We start from the raw sequence: 17101 nt of genomic DNA, 5'->3' as shown, positions 1-17101 counted from the left end.
GGCCGGGCAGTCCCCTCTCTGTGTCGCCATGGGAGCAGATGTCCCCCCGTGTCCCCACAGGGTCACCCGCACGGGGGTGGCTCCGGAGGGACCCCCAGGGCTGCCCGAGCCGGGCAGGAGCCGCGGCCCGAGGGGACAGCCCGGGGTCACCTCAGCGCTGGCCTAGGGGGGGATTCCTGCCCCAAACTCATCGCTCTGGCCTCTTACCCCTCAGTCCCGCCAAGCGCTCCTTGTGATCTCCCAAAGCAGCCCCTCCATGCCTGCATTCCCTGCTTCCCCACAGCCCACAGCCGGGGTAATCTCCCCAATTCCCTCTGGTTTCTCAAAACAAACCCTCCATGCCTGCATTCCTTCTTTCTCCTCAACCCCACAGCCGGGGTGATCTCCCAAATTCCCCGTGGTTTCCCCAAACAGCCTCTCCATGCCTGTATTCGCTCTTTCCCCTCAACCCCACGACCAGGGTAAGTTCCCAAATTCCCTGTGATTTCCCAAAACAGCGCCAATACAGTCTGTGTTCCCTTCCTCCCCTCAATCCTGCAAACACTGTTTTCCCGTGATTTTCCTTATGACTCCTCAAAACAGCCCCTCCATGTCTGTATTCCCTCTTTCCCTTCAACCCCACAACGAGGATAATTACCCAAATTCCCCATGGTGTCCCTTCCATGTCTGTATTCCCTCTTTCTCCCCAACCCCACAGCCGGGGTAATCTCCCAAATTCCCTGTGATTTCCCCAAACAGCCTCTCCATGCCTGTATTCCTTCTTTCCCCAACCCCAGGGCCACCCCTGAGATTTCCCGGGATGTCCCTGCCCAGGCCCGGTGCCCTGCGAGGTTCACCATCGCCTTTCAGGTGCTCGTTCCCTGAAATCAGACCCCCCTCATCTCCCAGCTGGCTGGGTTTAGGGGCGAGCCGGGACCCGGCGCAGCTTTGATCCCGCTCTGGGAGCGAGCAGAGCCCGCCGGGATCAGCGATCTCGGCCCCCGCCGTAAACCGAGCCCGGCCTGGGCTGCCTGAGGGGGCAGCGGCGGCTTTTGGCAGCACAGACCCCGCAGCACCCGGAGATTTCCCCGCAGTCCGGCCCCACGAAACGGGGGGACCCCGGCGGGGACCGGACCCGCGCCCGGGAGCGGCCCTGTCCCTCCCTGCGGCCCTGGATCTCCTCCCTCGGCACTGCCCTGGGCACGGAGCGGCTCCTGCCGGCCCCGGCACCCCGAACTGTCTGAGAAATGTCCCTGCCCGGCCCCGGCACCCCAAACTGTCCGAGCAATGTCCATTCCTGGCCCCGGCACCCCAAACTGTCCGAGCACACATCCCAGAGGCATTCCCTGCTCCCGCCCCACCCCAGGGTGGTGGGAGGTCACCCCGGACGCTCTGGAAGCTGACACGACCCCAAACTCTCCCCCACCTCACACCAAAACTCAGCCCAGCATCCATTCGGGATTCATCTCATCCCATAAACCTCTCCTGAGGCTTTGGGACTGCACAGCCCTCCTGGGCATCTCCCCGGGATGTTCCAGGGCTGGGTACAGCCCCCAGAGTGCTCCGTGTGCCTCTCCAGCAGTGATCCCAGCCGGGATGGGCGGGAATGGGAATTTCCCTCTTCCTTAGCGCACACGGATGGCAAAGCGACGGGAAAATCAACCCCGCTGATGCTGACCCCTCTCCGACACCCCGGAACTCCGGGAGGGGACTCACTGTCCCCTGCCCATGTTCCCCGGGCAGAGATTCCCGAGCTGGGACCAGCTGGAATCTCTCCAGGAGAGCCCCGGGCCCGCGGCCACCTGTGCTGCCCATCCCCGCTCCTGTCCCGGCCGGGCACCGCTGGGATTAACCCCACAAACCCTTCCCGGGGCACACAGCCCGGCCCGCGGCACAAGGCGCTGCGGTGGATGTTCCCCGCCCGGGATGGCTCTCCCCAGGCGGGGCACAGCTGGAGCACAGCTGGATTGAACAGGCACAGCTGGAGCGCGCCCCGGGAATGCGCGCCCCGGGAATGCGGCGCGTGCCCCCCGCCTCCCAGTCCCGATTATTTATTCCTTTCATTGCATTCCTCGCTTTTAAGCTTCCCCTTTCTCTCGCTCCCCCCGCTCCGGGGCCGCCTTTTCCCCCGATCCCGGTCCCTGGGACATGGCGGGGCTCCGCGGGCCGGAGGAGGCCGGGAATGCCGGGCAGGGCCGCGGCGTTAATTCCAAACGCTCATTGCCCCTCCGCGCCCTCAGCGCTGCCCGCGCTGTCCCGGCTCCCTCAGGAACCAGCACTGCTCCGGCCGAGCCCCTCTTCCCAGCCCGGAGCGGGGAACAGGCAGGAGCCAGAGGAGAGGGGGTAAAGCCCCGCCAGGCCCGGCCGGACTGCGGCAGGAATTCAGGAATTATTCAGGAATTCCTGTCCCACCCGCCCTGCCCCAGGGAGGTCAAGCCGGGGAAGGAGATTTGAAGGTTTTGGGGACAGATTTCCGTGTCTCAGCCCTGGGTGCCTTAAATTCACCATCCGGGGGTTTGTCAGGCACTGCCACAGCTCCCGGCGCTTCTCCTCCCTGCTGCCATCGCTCCCGTCCTTCTCCCCAGGGCTTTCCCCACGTTTCTTCCCCTGTTTCTCCCGTATCCCTCCCCAGTTTGCGTCCTGAGTTTGCGGCGCCCCCGGGCCCGATCCTGGGCCCACCAAAGGCAGCGCCAAAATTCCCGTGGGATTCCAGGCTCGGGAACGGACTGTCCGCTCCCAAACCCTCCCGTGGTCCCGGTGTTTTCCTGCCTCAGTAACACACGCAGGGAACAGCGTCTGGAGTGGGAATCGCACAGGGACGAGCGCAGAATTCGGGTTAAGGGAATAAAATCCTGAATTTTTTTGTTCCCGCTCGGTTTGCAGTGGGATCGGAGCACCCCAATCCATGCAGGGAACTCACAGAAGCTCAGGAGGGAGAGGGGAGAGGCCCCTCGGGTATGAATTCCCCCTTCCCACCCTCCTCGGAGTCCCCGGGAATCAGGCGGATCGGGAGGATCTGTTTTCACACGGGAAGAATGTTCCCTTCTCCCGGTGCCGGCAGCAGAGGCGTCAAACTGACAACAGCAGATGGGCTTTGCTCGGTGAAACATATCCCCAAAACCGCCGGAAACTTTAGTGGGAATCCGGGCAGCTTTCCCTGCCATGTGCGGGTTAAAAGTTTAGGGAGACGAAGGCCAGCACGGAGCCGCTTTTCCCAGAGGAGCCGCCGTGTCCCTGTGCCAAGCCCCGGGCAGGAGAGGACGGGATTTACCGGGAATCCCGCGCTCCGCCCGCCCCAAGGTCGCGGGAAGGCTGAGCAGGGGAAGGAGGGCGGCCCGGGGGATGCGGGGGACGCGGGAAGGGCACGGCGGAGGGATGAGCAGCCCCGGGAGGAGCGGCAGTGCCGGGATGCGGGGCGGGCACAGGGAACGGGGGGCGCAGCGGCCCCCGGCGTGGGGCGGCAGCCGCGGGGTGAGGGGATGAGGCAGGAACGCGTCCCTACACCCGGATAAGCCGGGAAATGAATCCTGATCCGGCCAAAACCGAGCCTGGAAAATTCGAGCGAGGGAAGGGTCTCCTTTCAGGGAAACGGGGAATCCTTAATGCTTCCTCCCTCAGCAACTGTAATGCCAGGATGTTCCCAATCTGCTTTGAGGGATGGAAAGATTAAGAATAATAAAAAAATTGCAATAAAATATGTGTGAACGAGGGGGTAATTGTGGACAAATGCAGCATTCAAATTCATTTTTCAGCTCTTTTACACACCATTTCAATCTTATTTTCTGCTTGTTAATGAGATCTTGTTGGTTGGGGTGGGCACGGCTGCCCAGTATCGCTCGGGTAATTGCACATAATTTTCTCTCTACCAGTGATTTGCATCAGATTTTTTTTTTTCCTAATTCTTTGCTATTTAAACCCCCTCCTCCCTTCCCCCCCCCCCCCCCCCCCCCAAATCTCATCCTCTCCTCCCCTTCTTTCTTCCCCTCCCCTTTCTCCTGGCCCAGCAAGACTCATTTGGAATGCTTATTACAGGCACAGTGTCTCCGACAAAAAAAAAAAAAAAAAAAAAAAAAAAAAAAAAAAAAAAAAAAAATCACCAGACGGAGAAAGGGATTGGTGGCACCGAGGGAAGGGAGAGAGCGTGGCCTCTGCGGAGCCGGGAGGGATCCCTGGAACTGAGGGAAGGAATTCCCAAAGCCAGGAGGGATCTCTGGAATTCAGGGAAGGAATTCCCAAAGCCAGGAGGGATCTCTGGAATTCAGGGAAGGAATTCCCAAAGCCAGGAGGGATCCCAAACCCACTGACAAACCTGGGACGGGGAATCTGACTCCAAGCTCCAGACACTGGGAACGAATTCGCTCAGGGAGCAAAAACATAAAGCCACTGAAAGCCCTGAAGAAAATTAAAGCAACAACTCCGAGGAGGTGAACAAGTTTCTCTTGGCTCGTTGTGTTTCTGGAATTGTCTTTAATCCCTGGAGATCCCGCGGGGTTGTGCGGAGATTCCGAGCTCTCAGGAATAACAAGTTCTGGAAGTGCCCGGAACTGCTGCCTTTTCACTCCACTTTGGGCAGTTCCCCAGCCCCACCTGCCCCAAGCCGAGATGTTTTTGGCTTTGGAGAAGCCCTTGCCTGACCCTGACGTGCTGCAGGGAACCTTCACACGGGTTTGGGGCCCGGGCCCGGATCTCAGAGAGCAGCAGGAATTGTAGGAGGTCAGGTCATGCAACAAACCCTCCTAAAAACCCATGGAAAAGACACTTGAAAAGGCAGAAGAGATGTGGCAGAGGAGGCTGGAGATGAAAAGCAGCAGGAAATACAGAAACCCCCCCAAATTCTTTGCTGTTTGAGGGCATCTCCCAGCATCAGCCAAAGTGGCCCCACTTTTGTCCTGTGATCCTCAGTTTAATTCCCCCATTTCCTCCCTCAGCCCCCAGAGCAGCACACACAGCTCCTGAAGGGCTGGCAGATCCTGACTGGGACAGAACTGGACTTAACACTGAGTTTAAGGCCAGGCTGGACTGGGTTTGGAGCAAGCTGGCTTAGTGGAAGGGGATTGGGATCAGCAGAGCTTTAAGGTCCCTCCCAAGCCAAATTCCGTGGGATGATTCTGAGATTCATCAGGATTTGTTTCATCCCAAGCCTTATCCCAGCTCAGGGATGAACAGTTGAGGCTGGCAGATCCTGATCAGGACAGAACTGGACTAAACACTGAGCTTAAGGCCAGGCTGGACGGGGTTTGGAGCATGTTGCCCTAGTGGAAGCTGTCCCTGGCCTGGCAGGGGGTTGGGATCAGATGAGCTTTAAAGCCAAATTCCATGGGATGATTCAAAGATTCTTCAGGATTTGGTTTATCCCAAACCTTATTCCAGCTCAGGGAGGGACAATTCTAGGCCAGGCCTGGCTAGGCTGAGCTGGCTGTGGGTTCCAGCTGGGTGTAGGGTTTGTTTTTAATGCCAGGGTGAGGCAAGGCCTGGCTCAGGCTGTCCCAGGGCCTGGCCTTGGTCTCCTGGAGCTCGGTGGGGATTCCCAAATAACTGGGGAATGGATCCTCGGAGGGATGGAAATTTGGGAACATTTACAGTGTGTTTATGGGATCCCAAGGCAGGCACAGCCGTGGTTTCCAGCCCACTGCTGGGAGGGAGGATGAGGAAGAAGCTCCAGGAATCCCCCTCTGGTTATGGGGTCCCTCCCTCCTCGTGTTTAACATTCCTCAGGAGCTCTGCAGCTCCAGGGATTTGGGCAGATTTGGGATTTGGGATTTTGGCAGTGCCAGCCTGGGGACAGCTCTGGGCCAGCCCAGCTGGGCTGGGGGCAGCTGGGGCCACCCCAGGAGCTTTGGGGAGCAGGGGGGATGTTCCTGCTGCCCGCCCCGAGCTCCTGGGGGATGACACAGGAGCATATCCCGACAGCCAGAGGCAGCTGGGCCCCACAGGGACTCTGCCCCAAATGCCCCTCTGCAGAGGCTGTCCCAGCACAGATCCATCCCAAACCTCTGCTCCATCCCAAATCCCTGCTCACTCCCCAATCTTTGCTCCATCCCAAATCCCTGCTCTATCCCTAATCCCTGCTTGGGTCACTCCAGGGTCTCTCCTGAAGGTCCTGGAAGTAGGAGGACCTGAGCCACCCCTCTGGGTCCTGGTTTAATCCTGTGGGATTCTCTCCTGGTCCCAGCTTGGGAAGGGTTTGGGATTTGGGATGGGAACGGTGTTGAGCACAGCCTGATGAGTTGGTGGTTACTCAGTCCTGTTTATCCCACCCTCCCTCAAGGAATTTTCTTTCCCTCCTCATCTCCTGCCCTGCCACTGGGGAGGGTCCCACGGGGAACTGGGAGGGAGCAGAGCTGGGACAGGTGACCCGAGCTGGCCAAAGGGACATTCCACAGCACAGAATGTCCCCATTCCCAGGGTACTAACTGGGACAGTCACTGGGAACAGGTCAGGAAGGGGGATCTGGGACTGGCCAACAACTGCATTGAGCAGCACTTGGTTTTCTACTATTATTATTATTATTATTATTATTATTATTATTATTATTGTTATTGTTATTATTATCATAATCATCATTGTTATTGTCATTATTATCATTATTATCATTATTATCATTATTATCATTATCACTGTATTTTAGTTCATTCTCAATTATTGAACTCTCCTTATTTCAATACAAAAAGCACAAAGTTTGACTTTGGTTCTCTTCCCATTCCAGGGCTGGGAGTGAGGAACGGGGGCTGGACAAGGAGCTGGGTCAGGCTTAACTTCCAGCTGGGTTTAACCTGCGCCACCTCGGCCCAGCCGGGCTGGGGTTTTTGGGGAAAGTGTCACAAAATCCATCGCTGTGGGATGAAGTCACAGGAGCTGAAAACTCCCAGCTGAGCCCTGGGACTGAGGTGGAACAGGCTGGGAAAAGCCGGGAGGCTCCAGCAGCTGAGCCGGGCTTTGTGTGGCTGGAAAACAGGGAATTAACAATTCCCAGTGAAGTCTGGACAGAGCTCCCGCAGGATCTGCTCCAGAGGGGGAGCATGGCTGGGGGGATGAGTCCACGGTGGCCACAACAAATCCCTGTTTTCTCTTTGGGAATGGGAATGCCACAATAGCCACCCCAAAGCCCCATTTCCTCTTTGGGAACAGGAATGCTGCAGTGGCCACCCCAAAGCCCTATTTCTGTCTGGGAACAGGAACGCCGTTTTGGCCACACCAAATCCTCATTCTCTGTTTGGGATCAGGAATGCTGCAGTGCCCACACCAAATCCCTGTTTTCTGTTTGGAAATGGGAATGCTTCAGTGCCCACAGCAAATCCTCATTTTCTCTTTGGGAACAGGAATGCCACAATAGCCACCCCAAACCCCCATTTTCTCTTTGGGAATGGGAACGTTGCTCTTCTCCTCTCAGATTCCAGCTGCCAGCACAGCCCATGGATTCCAGCCCAGACACCCAATCCCGGGGTAACTGGATAGGGAGAAAAAGCCAGGAGCTCCTGGCCTCCTCTCCTTGTCCAAAGTGCCAAGAAATCGTCTCCTGCTGCTGCTGCTGCCATGGGGGAAACGAGAAACCAGGCCAGAGACAAACAGCCACCATCCTCTGCTCCCAGTTTGGTTTTTCCAGCCTCCTGAACTCCTCTTTCCCATCTCCTGAACTCCCTCTTTCCCTCCTCCTGAACTCCTCTTTCCCATCTCCTGAACCCCTATTTCCCATCTCCTGAACTCTTCCTTCTTTCCTCTGCCTGATCCTTCCCCCTGCAGAGAGGAACCCCGGGCAGCAGAGAGAGGGTGGAACCGTGCTGGGATTTCCCTCAGCACAATGAATAAATTACACAGAGCACCCCATAAAGAGACCTCCCAGAACTTCCCTAAAAGAGGACAAATCCAGGAGTTCTTAATCCCACTGGGAGCATTTCTCATCTCCTTCCACTAGGAACAGCAGAGGGCTTGGAAAGGCAGGAATTTTTGATCAGGGAATGCAAAGCAGCCGCAAAATAACCTGGGCTAGGCTCTCTGTGCACAAAGGGAGCAGATGAATTTCCACGCCGATATCTTGGCCCTCACATGATTAAAAGCATCAGGAAAATGGGAATCTCCTCTTCCTGGGGGTGCAAAGCTCTCTTTTCTTCAGGCCTGCCAGATAAAGGATCCTCTTTCCCATACAAAGGGCTTATGGGCTCAGGGATATCTGTCCCCAGCCTGAGCCTGGGGGCAGGGGAATTTGGGATTGGGATAAGCGGAGGAAAAGCCACGGTCTGGTCCTTTCAACCAGCCCCTGATTCTGTGGGACTGGGCAGGAGAGGATGAAGGGAAATGGAAATTGCAGGATGTGCCTGGGGCTCATCCCAGGCATCTCATCCCTGCCTTATTCCATGGGGATAAATTGCACTTGGGATCATCTCAGTTAATCCCAGGCCCTGGCCCAGCTAACCCAGGCCTGCCTTTGAATTCTAGGCTGTATCCTCCGAGCCCGAGCCCAGTGCTCTCAGAAATCCCTTGTCAGAGGGATATCTGCCTATTCCCCCCTGAATTTCCCTGTTTGGAGCAATATCCAGCCCTGTGCCAGTCACATTTTAATATTTTCTCATTCAGCCCTGTGCCAGTCAATATTTCAGTATTTTTCCATCCAGCTCCATGCCAGTCACATTTCAGTATTTTCCCATTCTGCCTCATGCCAGTCACATTTTAACATTTTCCCATTCAAAGCCAAAACTGAGGGTTTTGTACCATTCCAGAGAAGCTGCAAAATTTCCCTCTTTCCACTGATGCTCCATGTTTGTTTTCATACTCGAGAGATCCCAAACTGCTGGAGCTGAACACCCACATCCCCCTGGTGTTCCTGATTGTTGGACTCCTCTCCAAACCCCTGAAGCTTTTCCATTTCAAGCACACACCTCATTTCTCCTCCTGGTCCCAAATTATTTTGGTTTCCTGTCCTAAATAAACGGATCCCTCTGAAACAACTGCTGCCCTTCACACCACTCCATATCCCACAGGTGACTGAGAGTGGAAAAAATGGGATTTGGCGTCCCTTGGGATAAGGACAAGTCCTGGCTGCTCATTTTCAGTTCCACCTGGAAACAAAGCTTGGAAACTCCTTTCCTCCTCCACAGCTCACCCACGCCTTGTGCAGAGCACCAGCAGGATTGTCTGCATGAGATTCCCAAAATTAACCCCCAAATCCCCATCTCTGAGCTCAGATCCACGGTCCAGCCAAACCTGGACAAGCTCCAGGCTGTGCCTGAATCAGCCACCCGGGATGAACTGTGGAGTTGATCCTCAGGTGTGCTCTCCTTGGGATCAAACCCCCACTGGAGCGGCTGTCCCGGCTCTGGAAGGGTTTTGGGAGGTGTTCCAGTGTTGGTGATCCCCTCACCCCAACCTGGCTGTGGGAATGGCCAGAGCTGGGCTCAGGACAGAGCTGCTGTCCATGGATCCATGGGTCCTGCCCTCTCCTTCATTCCCACATGGATCCATGGGTCCTGCCCTCTCCTTCATTCCCACATGGATCCATGGGTCCTGCCCTCTCCATCATCCCACAGGGATCCATGGGTCCTGCCCTCTCCTTCATTCCCACAGGGATCCATGGGTCCTGCCCTCTCCTTCATTCCCACATGGATCCATGGGTCCTGCCCTCTCCTTCATTCCCACAGGGATCCATGGGTCCTGCCCTCTCCATCATCCCACAGGGATCCATGGGTCCTGCCCTCTCCTTCATTCCCACAGGGATCCATGGGTCCTGCCCTCTCCTTCATTCCCACATGGATCCATGGGTCCTGCCCTCTCCTTCATCCCCACATGGATCCATGGGTCCTGCCCTCTCCTTCATCCCAAGAATCCATGGATCCTGCCCCATGGCTCATCCCAGCTCGTCCAGGACCTTCTGAGAGCTTTGGTGAGGACGGGACAGGAATTTGGGACGAGCAAGGCGAACTGGGGAGAGAATTCCCAAGGGAAGCGCCTATTTCCTGATCTTGGCTTTGAGGATCCATCCAGGATTTCAGCGTAAATTTTCAGCTCTTTAACAAAATAACTAATTGCTCTCCCTGGGCTGCCCGCAGGAATTCCTGACAACAACAACAACCACCGCAACGACAACAACGACCCCAACACCGACAACCCCCCCAAGCCCCGCGGTGCCCGCGGTGTCCCCGCGGTGTCCCCGCGGTGTCCCGGAGCCCGGGAAGGCGCGGACCGGCCCGTACCTGCGGGGAGAGGCCGTTGCTGACGGGGTTCATGTGGTTGGCGGGGGCCGTGGCGTTCATGAAGCTCTCGGAGTAGCTGGAGAAGCTGTGCCGGGCGCCGTAGGCAGAGCCGGAGTCGGCGGCGGCGGCCAGCCCGCCCTGGTGCATGGTGGAGGGCGGCAGCGGCTGCGGCCGGTGCACGGTGCTGCCGCCGTCTGCGGGGACACACGGACACCGCGGGCTGGGATCCGCCGGGAAACGCCGGGACAGCCCCGCGAGACACCCGGGAAAACACAGGAAAACCCCGCGAGCCCCCCCGGAAAACCCAGGAAAACCCAGGAAACTCCCGGGAAACCCCCAGGAAGCTCCCAGGAAAACCCCAGGAAACTCCCGGGAAACCCCCAAGAAACCCCCCAAAAATCCCAGGGAACCCCAGGAAAACCCTGCAAAACCCCTGGTAAAACCCTGGGAGACCCCTGGGAAAAATCCCAGAAAACCCCCAGGAGTCTCAGGAGACACCTCGTAAACCCCCAGGAAAACCCCACAAAATCTCTGGGAAACCCCAGGAAACCCCCAGAAAACCCCCAAGAAAACTCCAGGAAACCCACAGGAAGCCCCCAGGAAACTCCCAGGAGACCCCTGAGAAAACCCAGATAAATTCCTGGGAAACCCCTAGAAAACCTCTGGGAACGCTATGGTGGCCACCCCAAATCCCCATTTTCTGTTTGGGAATGGGAATACTGCAGTGCCCACACCAAAGGAACCCCCAGGAAAACCCCCGGAAATTCCTGGGAAACCCCCAGAAAACCCCCAGGAGACCCCTGGGAAAACCTCAGGAAATTCCTGGGAAACCCCAGGAATGTTGGCTCGACCATCTCCAGACCCAGCAGCTCCACACTTTGTGATGCTGGGGGAAAATATTTGGGTTTTCACTTTGTTCCCTCCCCCCCAAAAAAAGAAGCCATGAATTCCTTGGGAAAGGTCATAGGTGGGTGGAATTAACTATTCCATCCACAGGAATATTCCCTCCACTGAACTCTGGAATGGAGATTTACCCAGACTGAGGGGTCACCCACACAACCCCCAGTTTACTGGGGTGTGCTCCTTGCTCAAAACTCCAGCCACAGGACACGGGGACACAGCAGAAGGGATGTGGGACAGAGGAGGAAATGGAGGAATTTCCATTGACTTGAGGGAAAAAACCTGATCCTCCCAACTAAAGGAGAACCACAGGAGGCTCACAACTGTCCCACCCATGGGCAGGATGTCACAGAGCAGAAAGGCCCAAGGAGAGAATCACAGAATGGTTTGGAAGGGACCTCAAAGCTCATCCCTACAGGGATGCACTCCCACACCTGAGCAGGTGTTTCCAAATGAGGAAAAGGGGGTTTAGTTTTACCCCTGACTATTATGGGACCATAAGCACCAGAACTTTCTGTTCTTCACTCATTGCCACTGGCCCTGAGCCAGCACAGGGACACAGCTGGGCTTTGGAAAGATTTCTCCAAACCTGTGGCTGTTTCTATTGGCAGCAAGCCAGTTTGTCCCACCTGGACCATTAAAAGATGCACAGAGATGCTCAATTGCCCTTTTTTGGACTGCCTCAGTCAGTGCTGAGTTCTATCTGCACCATGTTCAACTCCTGTTTCTTTCATCTGATACTGTTCATTATTTTTGTCATTATTAATTTTGTAATTATTAATTTTGTCATTGCCTGTCCGGAGGAGGAATGAGGCTGGTGAGGGGCTGGGAACACAAGCCCTGTGAGGAACGACTGAGGGAGCTGGGGTTGTTTAGCCTGGAGGAAAGGAGACTCAGAGGTGACCTTATCACTCCCCACAACTCCCTGAAAGGTGGTTGTAGCCAGTGGGGGTTGGTCTCTTTCTCCAGGCAGCACTGACAGAGCGAGAGGACACAGCCTCAATCTGTGCCAAGGAAATATCGGTTGGATACGAGGAAAAGGTTTTTTATGGAAAGATTGATAAAGTCCTGGAATGGTCTGCCCGGGGAGGTGGTGCAGTCACCATCCCTGGGTGTGTTTAACGCAGACTGGATGTGGCACTGGGGGCCAGGGTTTAGCTGAGGTGTTGGGGCTGGGCTGGACTTGATGGTCCTGGAGGTCTCTTCCAACCCAGTGATTCTGTGATTCTGTGATCAAACCCTTTTCTTTCACAAAGCACATCCAGAGTTGTCTCGCTATTATTAAGCCACTCTGGGAGGCTGCAGGTCAACCCTCAGACTCGATACATCTTCAGGAGCTCATCACACTCTGGCCAGGTGTGGGATTGTGTCACATCCTGCTCCAGCCCCCGGGAGGCTCCGGCACCGCCCGGGGAAGGGCAGGTGGGGAGGGAGGCAGCGAGGCTCACCTTGGGAGATGGTGGTGGTGGGGTAGGAGGAGTCGGGCAGCTGGTACGGGGGCAGCGCCGGCATTCCCGTGGGCGGGAAGCCCCCCGGCAGCAGGTGGTTGAAGGCGGCCAGCTGGTTGGCTCCCGCCTGCTTGCGCCAGCGCGCCCGGCGGTTGCTGAACCACACCTGGGGACAGAAAACAGCCGAGAGTGACACCTCAGTAAGGGGTGACACCTGAGCTCTGACCTGACAGACATGGAGAGACAGAAAACACCCCATGGTGACACCTGAGCAACGGGTGACACCTGAACAGTGCCTGCCACACCTAAGGGACAGAAAACACCCCACGGTGACACCCAAGCAATGGGTAACCCCTGAGCTCTGACCTGACAGACCTGGAGAGACAAAAAACACCCCATGGTGACACCTCAGCATTGCCCTGCCACACCTGGGGGGATAGAAAACACTCCATGGCAACACCTGAACTCTGACCTGCCACACCTGGGCTGCTCACGGCAGCAGCTTCGGGCCAAAACCAGGCTCTCTTTGTGGCTGCTGGACAAAGATCTGGAAATCTCCACCTCCATTCCTAAATTTTCTCTCTGTGCTTGAACCACACCTGGGGAGAGAGGAAAGGCCCCACAGGTGACACCTGAGCAATGCCTGCCACACCTGGGGGACAGAACACAGCCCCTGGTGACCCCTGAGCTCTGCCCTCCACACCTGACGGCAGCACCTGTGCCCAGGGCCAAAGCCGGGCTGAAGCTGCCCCTGGCCCGGCTGTGCCGTGCGGAGGTGAATCCTCCCCAGTCTCCCCCCTTCCCTCCTCCCCGCTGACCCCAAACCCGGGCCCGTCTCCCCCGGGATCTCCCGCGGCCGGAGGTGCTGCTCCCGGCCCGGGGATGGATGGGGAGGGATAACGGGGTTTGTTATCCCGGTCCAGCCCATCCCGGGGAGATGCTCCTCCACCACCTGGCCTCTTCCACCTCGTTATCTGCCGGGGCTGGGAATTCTGCCGCGGGATTAAGTGCCATAATAGCGGCACTGTTAGGAGGGATAAATAGCCAGATTAGCATCGTGCTGGCGGTGTTAGACAAGCTCAGGAGATGGAACCGCCCCGCAGGGACTTCGGGGGGCTCAGCTCCTCCGACTATCTGTGCTGAGCCGTGCCCAGAGCTCTGCAGCCAGCCCGGAGCTGCTCTGCAGCCTCGGCCTTAAAATAAACCCGGCCTGAGCACCGGGACAAAGCCAGGCTCAGCTCTGCAGCCAGCTCAGAACTGCTCTGCAGCCTCGGCCTTAAAATAAACCCGGCCTGAGCACCGGGACAAAGCCAGGCTCAGCTCTGCAGCCAGCTCAGAACTGCTCTGCAGCCTCGGTGTTAAAATAAACCCGGCCTGAGCACCGGGACAAAGCCAGGCTCAGCTCTGCTGCAGCCGCGAGGCTCCAGAGGAGGGTTTTAAATGCACCTGGCTGCCCCTGTGTTTTATCAGTGACAATTTCCCTTCTGCAGAGCAAAAAGAGCTGCCCAAGTGTTTTATCTGGGGCAATTTACCTTCTGCAGGGTAAAAAAGGCTGTCCAAGTGTTTTACTGGGGGAGATGTCCCTTCTACAGGGTAAAAAGGGCTGTCCTGGTGTGTTTTATCTGGGGCAGTCTCCTTTCTGTGGGGTGAAAAGAGCTGCCCAAATATTTATCAGGGAAATCTCTCTTCTGCAGGGCAAAAAGGGCTTCCCAAGTGTTTTATCTGGGGCAATTCCCCTTCTGTGGGGTAAAAAAGGCTGCCCAAGTGTTGTTTCTGTGGCAATCTCCCTTCTGGAGGGTAAAAAGGGCTTCCCGAGCTGCCTCCTGGGCTGGGTTTGTGTCCTTTCATCAGGGAGGGCTCTCAGGCCTGGCTGTGTTTGGGGTTCATGAGGATAAGCTTTCAAGCCAGATGAGAACGCAGCTGCTGGGCTTTGGGAGGCCTCCAGAGCTGCAAAACACGATTGAATTTCACAGCAACGAGAAAAAATGGAGCAAAAATCAAGAGTGGGGGGAAACCCCCCCTCCATCAGGCTCCCAGGCTGCTCAGCCTCAGGTCAGGAGCTGGGCTTGCAAAAGGGTTCCCACACCCTGGGGGCCAGCCCCAAACTGCCCTCTCCAAACCCTGCAGAACCAGCCCCAAACTCCTTCCTCAAATCCTGGTAAACCAACCCAAAACTCTTTCCCCAGACACTGTAGAACCAACCCCAGATTCACCCAAATCCTGCAAAACCAACCCCAAACTCCCTTCGCCAAATCCTGCTGAAAAACCTCAAACTCCCTTCCTCAAACACTGCAGAACCAACCCCAAACTCCTTCCCCAAATCCTGCTGAAAAACCTCAAACTCCCTTCCCAGACACGGCAGAACCAACTCCAAACTCCTTCCCCAAATCCTGTTGAAAAAACCCCAAACTCCCTTCGCAGACACGGCAGAACCGTGGTCCCACAAGCCCCAAGCAGGATCCAAATCTCAAAGTGGCACCTTTGTATCGAGTTCGCTATAAATGATCCTGCATTCCTGGGTGTTTTTCTTGCTGGAAAAGGCAATTTTCAGTCAGGGAGTTACAGCTCCCATTTGTGCCTGATGGAAAATGTCCCCTGAGCTTCCCCCAGGATTGTTTTGGGGTTCCCTGGATCCATTCCCCATTTCCTGGGGTGCTGCCATTTGATCAAACCCCACTTGTAGGGTTGTTTTGGGGTTCCCTGGCTCTGTTCCCCATTTTCCCGGGGTGCTGTTTGATCAAACCCCACTCGTGCTGCTGTTTTGGGGTTCCCTGGCTCTGTCCCCACTCCCTGGTGCTGCCATTTCGCAAACCCCCCTCTCAGGGTCTGTGGTGGCTCAGGCAGTGCCCAGGCCTGGGCAGGCCCTGATTTCACGCCGGTTTTCCCACAATGAGAACAAGAAACCCCCGGTTCCCCGGGTGCCCTCGGTGTCAATGCAGCCCTGAGAGGTTTGTGGGGCCCTGGCAGGTCCTTGGCACCGACCCTCCCCTTCCCCAGAGCTGCCCTGGGCTGGCTGTCACCTCCAGCAGGGTGACAGAAATGGGTCACCTCACATCCCGTGTGCCCCTCTGGGGCCGCTGCTGGCACCCAAATCCCCCAAATCTGGGACAGGGCTGAGGGGAGAGCAGTGAATGGACCCCGAGGCCTGAGGCACTTTGCAATTCAGCCAGCCCAGCCCGTGGAAGGTTCTGGGAGCAGCACAAAGGAATCGAGAAATAACCTAAATAACCTCTTGTTTGCCCTGGTCATGCAAAGAGGATCCCCTGTCCCTTTTTTTTGTCCTGCATGGGTGCACAATTCCAGGCTGGAACTAGGGCTCTGGGCCTGCTCTGCTCCTGTCCTGTCCCTCCCTTCTGCTGCCACACCTGGAGTATTTCTGGTGCTTAAGGGGAGAAATAAACCTTGTCTTTGTGGAGGAAAAGGAGAGAAATAAAGCTTCTCCTTGCAGAGGAAAGGAGAGAAATAAACCTTCTCCTTGTAGAAGAAAAGGAGAGAAATCTTCTCTTTGCAGAGGAGAAAGAGAGAAATAAAGCTTCTCCTTGCAGAGGAAAGGGAGAGGAAGAAATGTTCTCCTTGCAGAGGAGAAAGAGAAGAACAAACCTCCTTGCAGAGGAAAAGAGAAATATTCTCCTTTTAGAGGAAAAGGAGAGAAAGAAACCTTTCTGTGCAGAGGGAAAGAGAAATATTCTCTTTGCAGAGGAGAAGGAGAGGAACAAACCTTTCTTTGCAGAGGAAAAGGCTGGGGCTAGAAGAGCTCCCACTCCAAAAAGATCAAGATCCCAGTGCAGAGGCAAGCACACAAAAGTCCAACACCTGAAGCAAAACCATCATCAACATCCAACTCCAGGCATCGAGAGAGAAAGAGAAACAGAACCCCAGGAATTCAAAAGCCACTCCAGCGATTTCTGACTTCCCCAAGGGTGGGAAAGTTCTTTTTTGTTTTCCCAGCCAAGAGCCAGATGCTGCACATCCACTTGGGACGAGGTGCTCTGAAAGGAGACGTGGAGTGAGATGTTCTAGGACAGGACAGGAGGACTTGGCTGCCCTGGGGTCTGACTTCTGTGATCAAAACACAACGTGGAACAGACTTGTGCTGTTTCATGCCCCGTGTGAGGCGATTTTTGTCTCATTTACACTTTAAATCTGTTCAGGATTAAAATCCACCTGTGTGAGAGCGGCACCTCCTGTCCCGCTTCCCACACCCGCCGTAATTCCTTTGTTTTATATGGAGATAAAAGGGTACTCCGGATCCTTTTACAGCCAGGTAGAGTCACCCTGGGGATGAGCCTTTTTTGGTCTGCAGTGTTTGAGAAGAAAGGGAAGATAAACTCCAAGGGAGAGGATTATCAGCCAAGAAATCCAGTTCCTAATTACGCTCCTCCTGTGACTCCAGGAAAACTGTTGCTTTTGGGATTGAAGTCAATCAATTTGAGTCCTCACACAGCCTAGGCATGGGGTTAAACTGAGGATAAACCCCCTATTTTTCACATTTTGGGCGATTTCCACACTCGGGCAGCTGAGATTGAGGCTCTTTCACTGGGGAAGGTGCCGGAGCCAGCGCCAGATCTCGGTGTTTGTCGGGGCAGCACA

The 17101-nt window shown here is 55.9% G+C and overlaps 1 protein-coding gene across 3 annotated transcripts in view; it reads right to left on the bottom strand.

Moving 5' to 3' along the window:
• PAX7 (paired box 7) overlaps positions 1-17101 on the bottom strand; it is a gene marked incomplete at both ends in the record, with an annotated part of 108584 nt that overhangs the window by 29424 nt on the left and 62059 nt on the right. For all 3 annotated transcript variants that reach the window (XM_083876652.1, XM_083876651.1, XM_083876653.1), the window contains 2 exons: positions 10164-10357; positions 12512-12677. In XM_083876652.1, coding sequence (XP_083732778.1) covers positions 10164-10357; positions 12512-12677 — 360 coding nt within the window. The remainder of the gene's footprint in view (positions 1-10163; positions 10358-12511; positions 12678-17101) is intronic.

The sequence above is a fragment of the Zosterops lateralis genome, assembly GCF_965231275.1.
Source record: "Zosterops lateralis genome assembly, chromosome: 22".
Lineage (NCBI taxonomy): Eukaryota > Metazoa > Chordata > Aves > Passeriformes > Zosteropidae > Zosterops > Zosterops lateralis.
The sequence above is the reverse complement of the archived record's forward strand: the minus strand, read 5'-3'. Positions and strand labels throughout refer to the sequence as shown.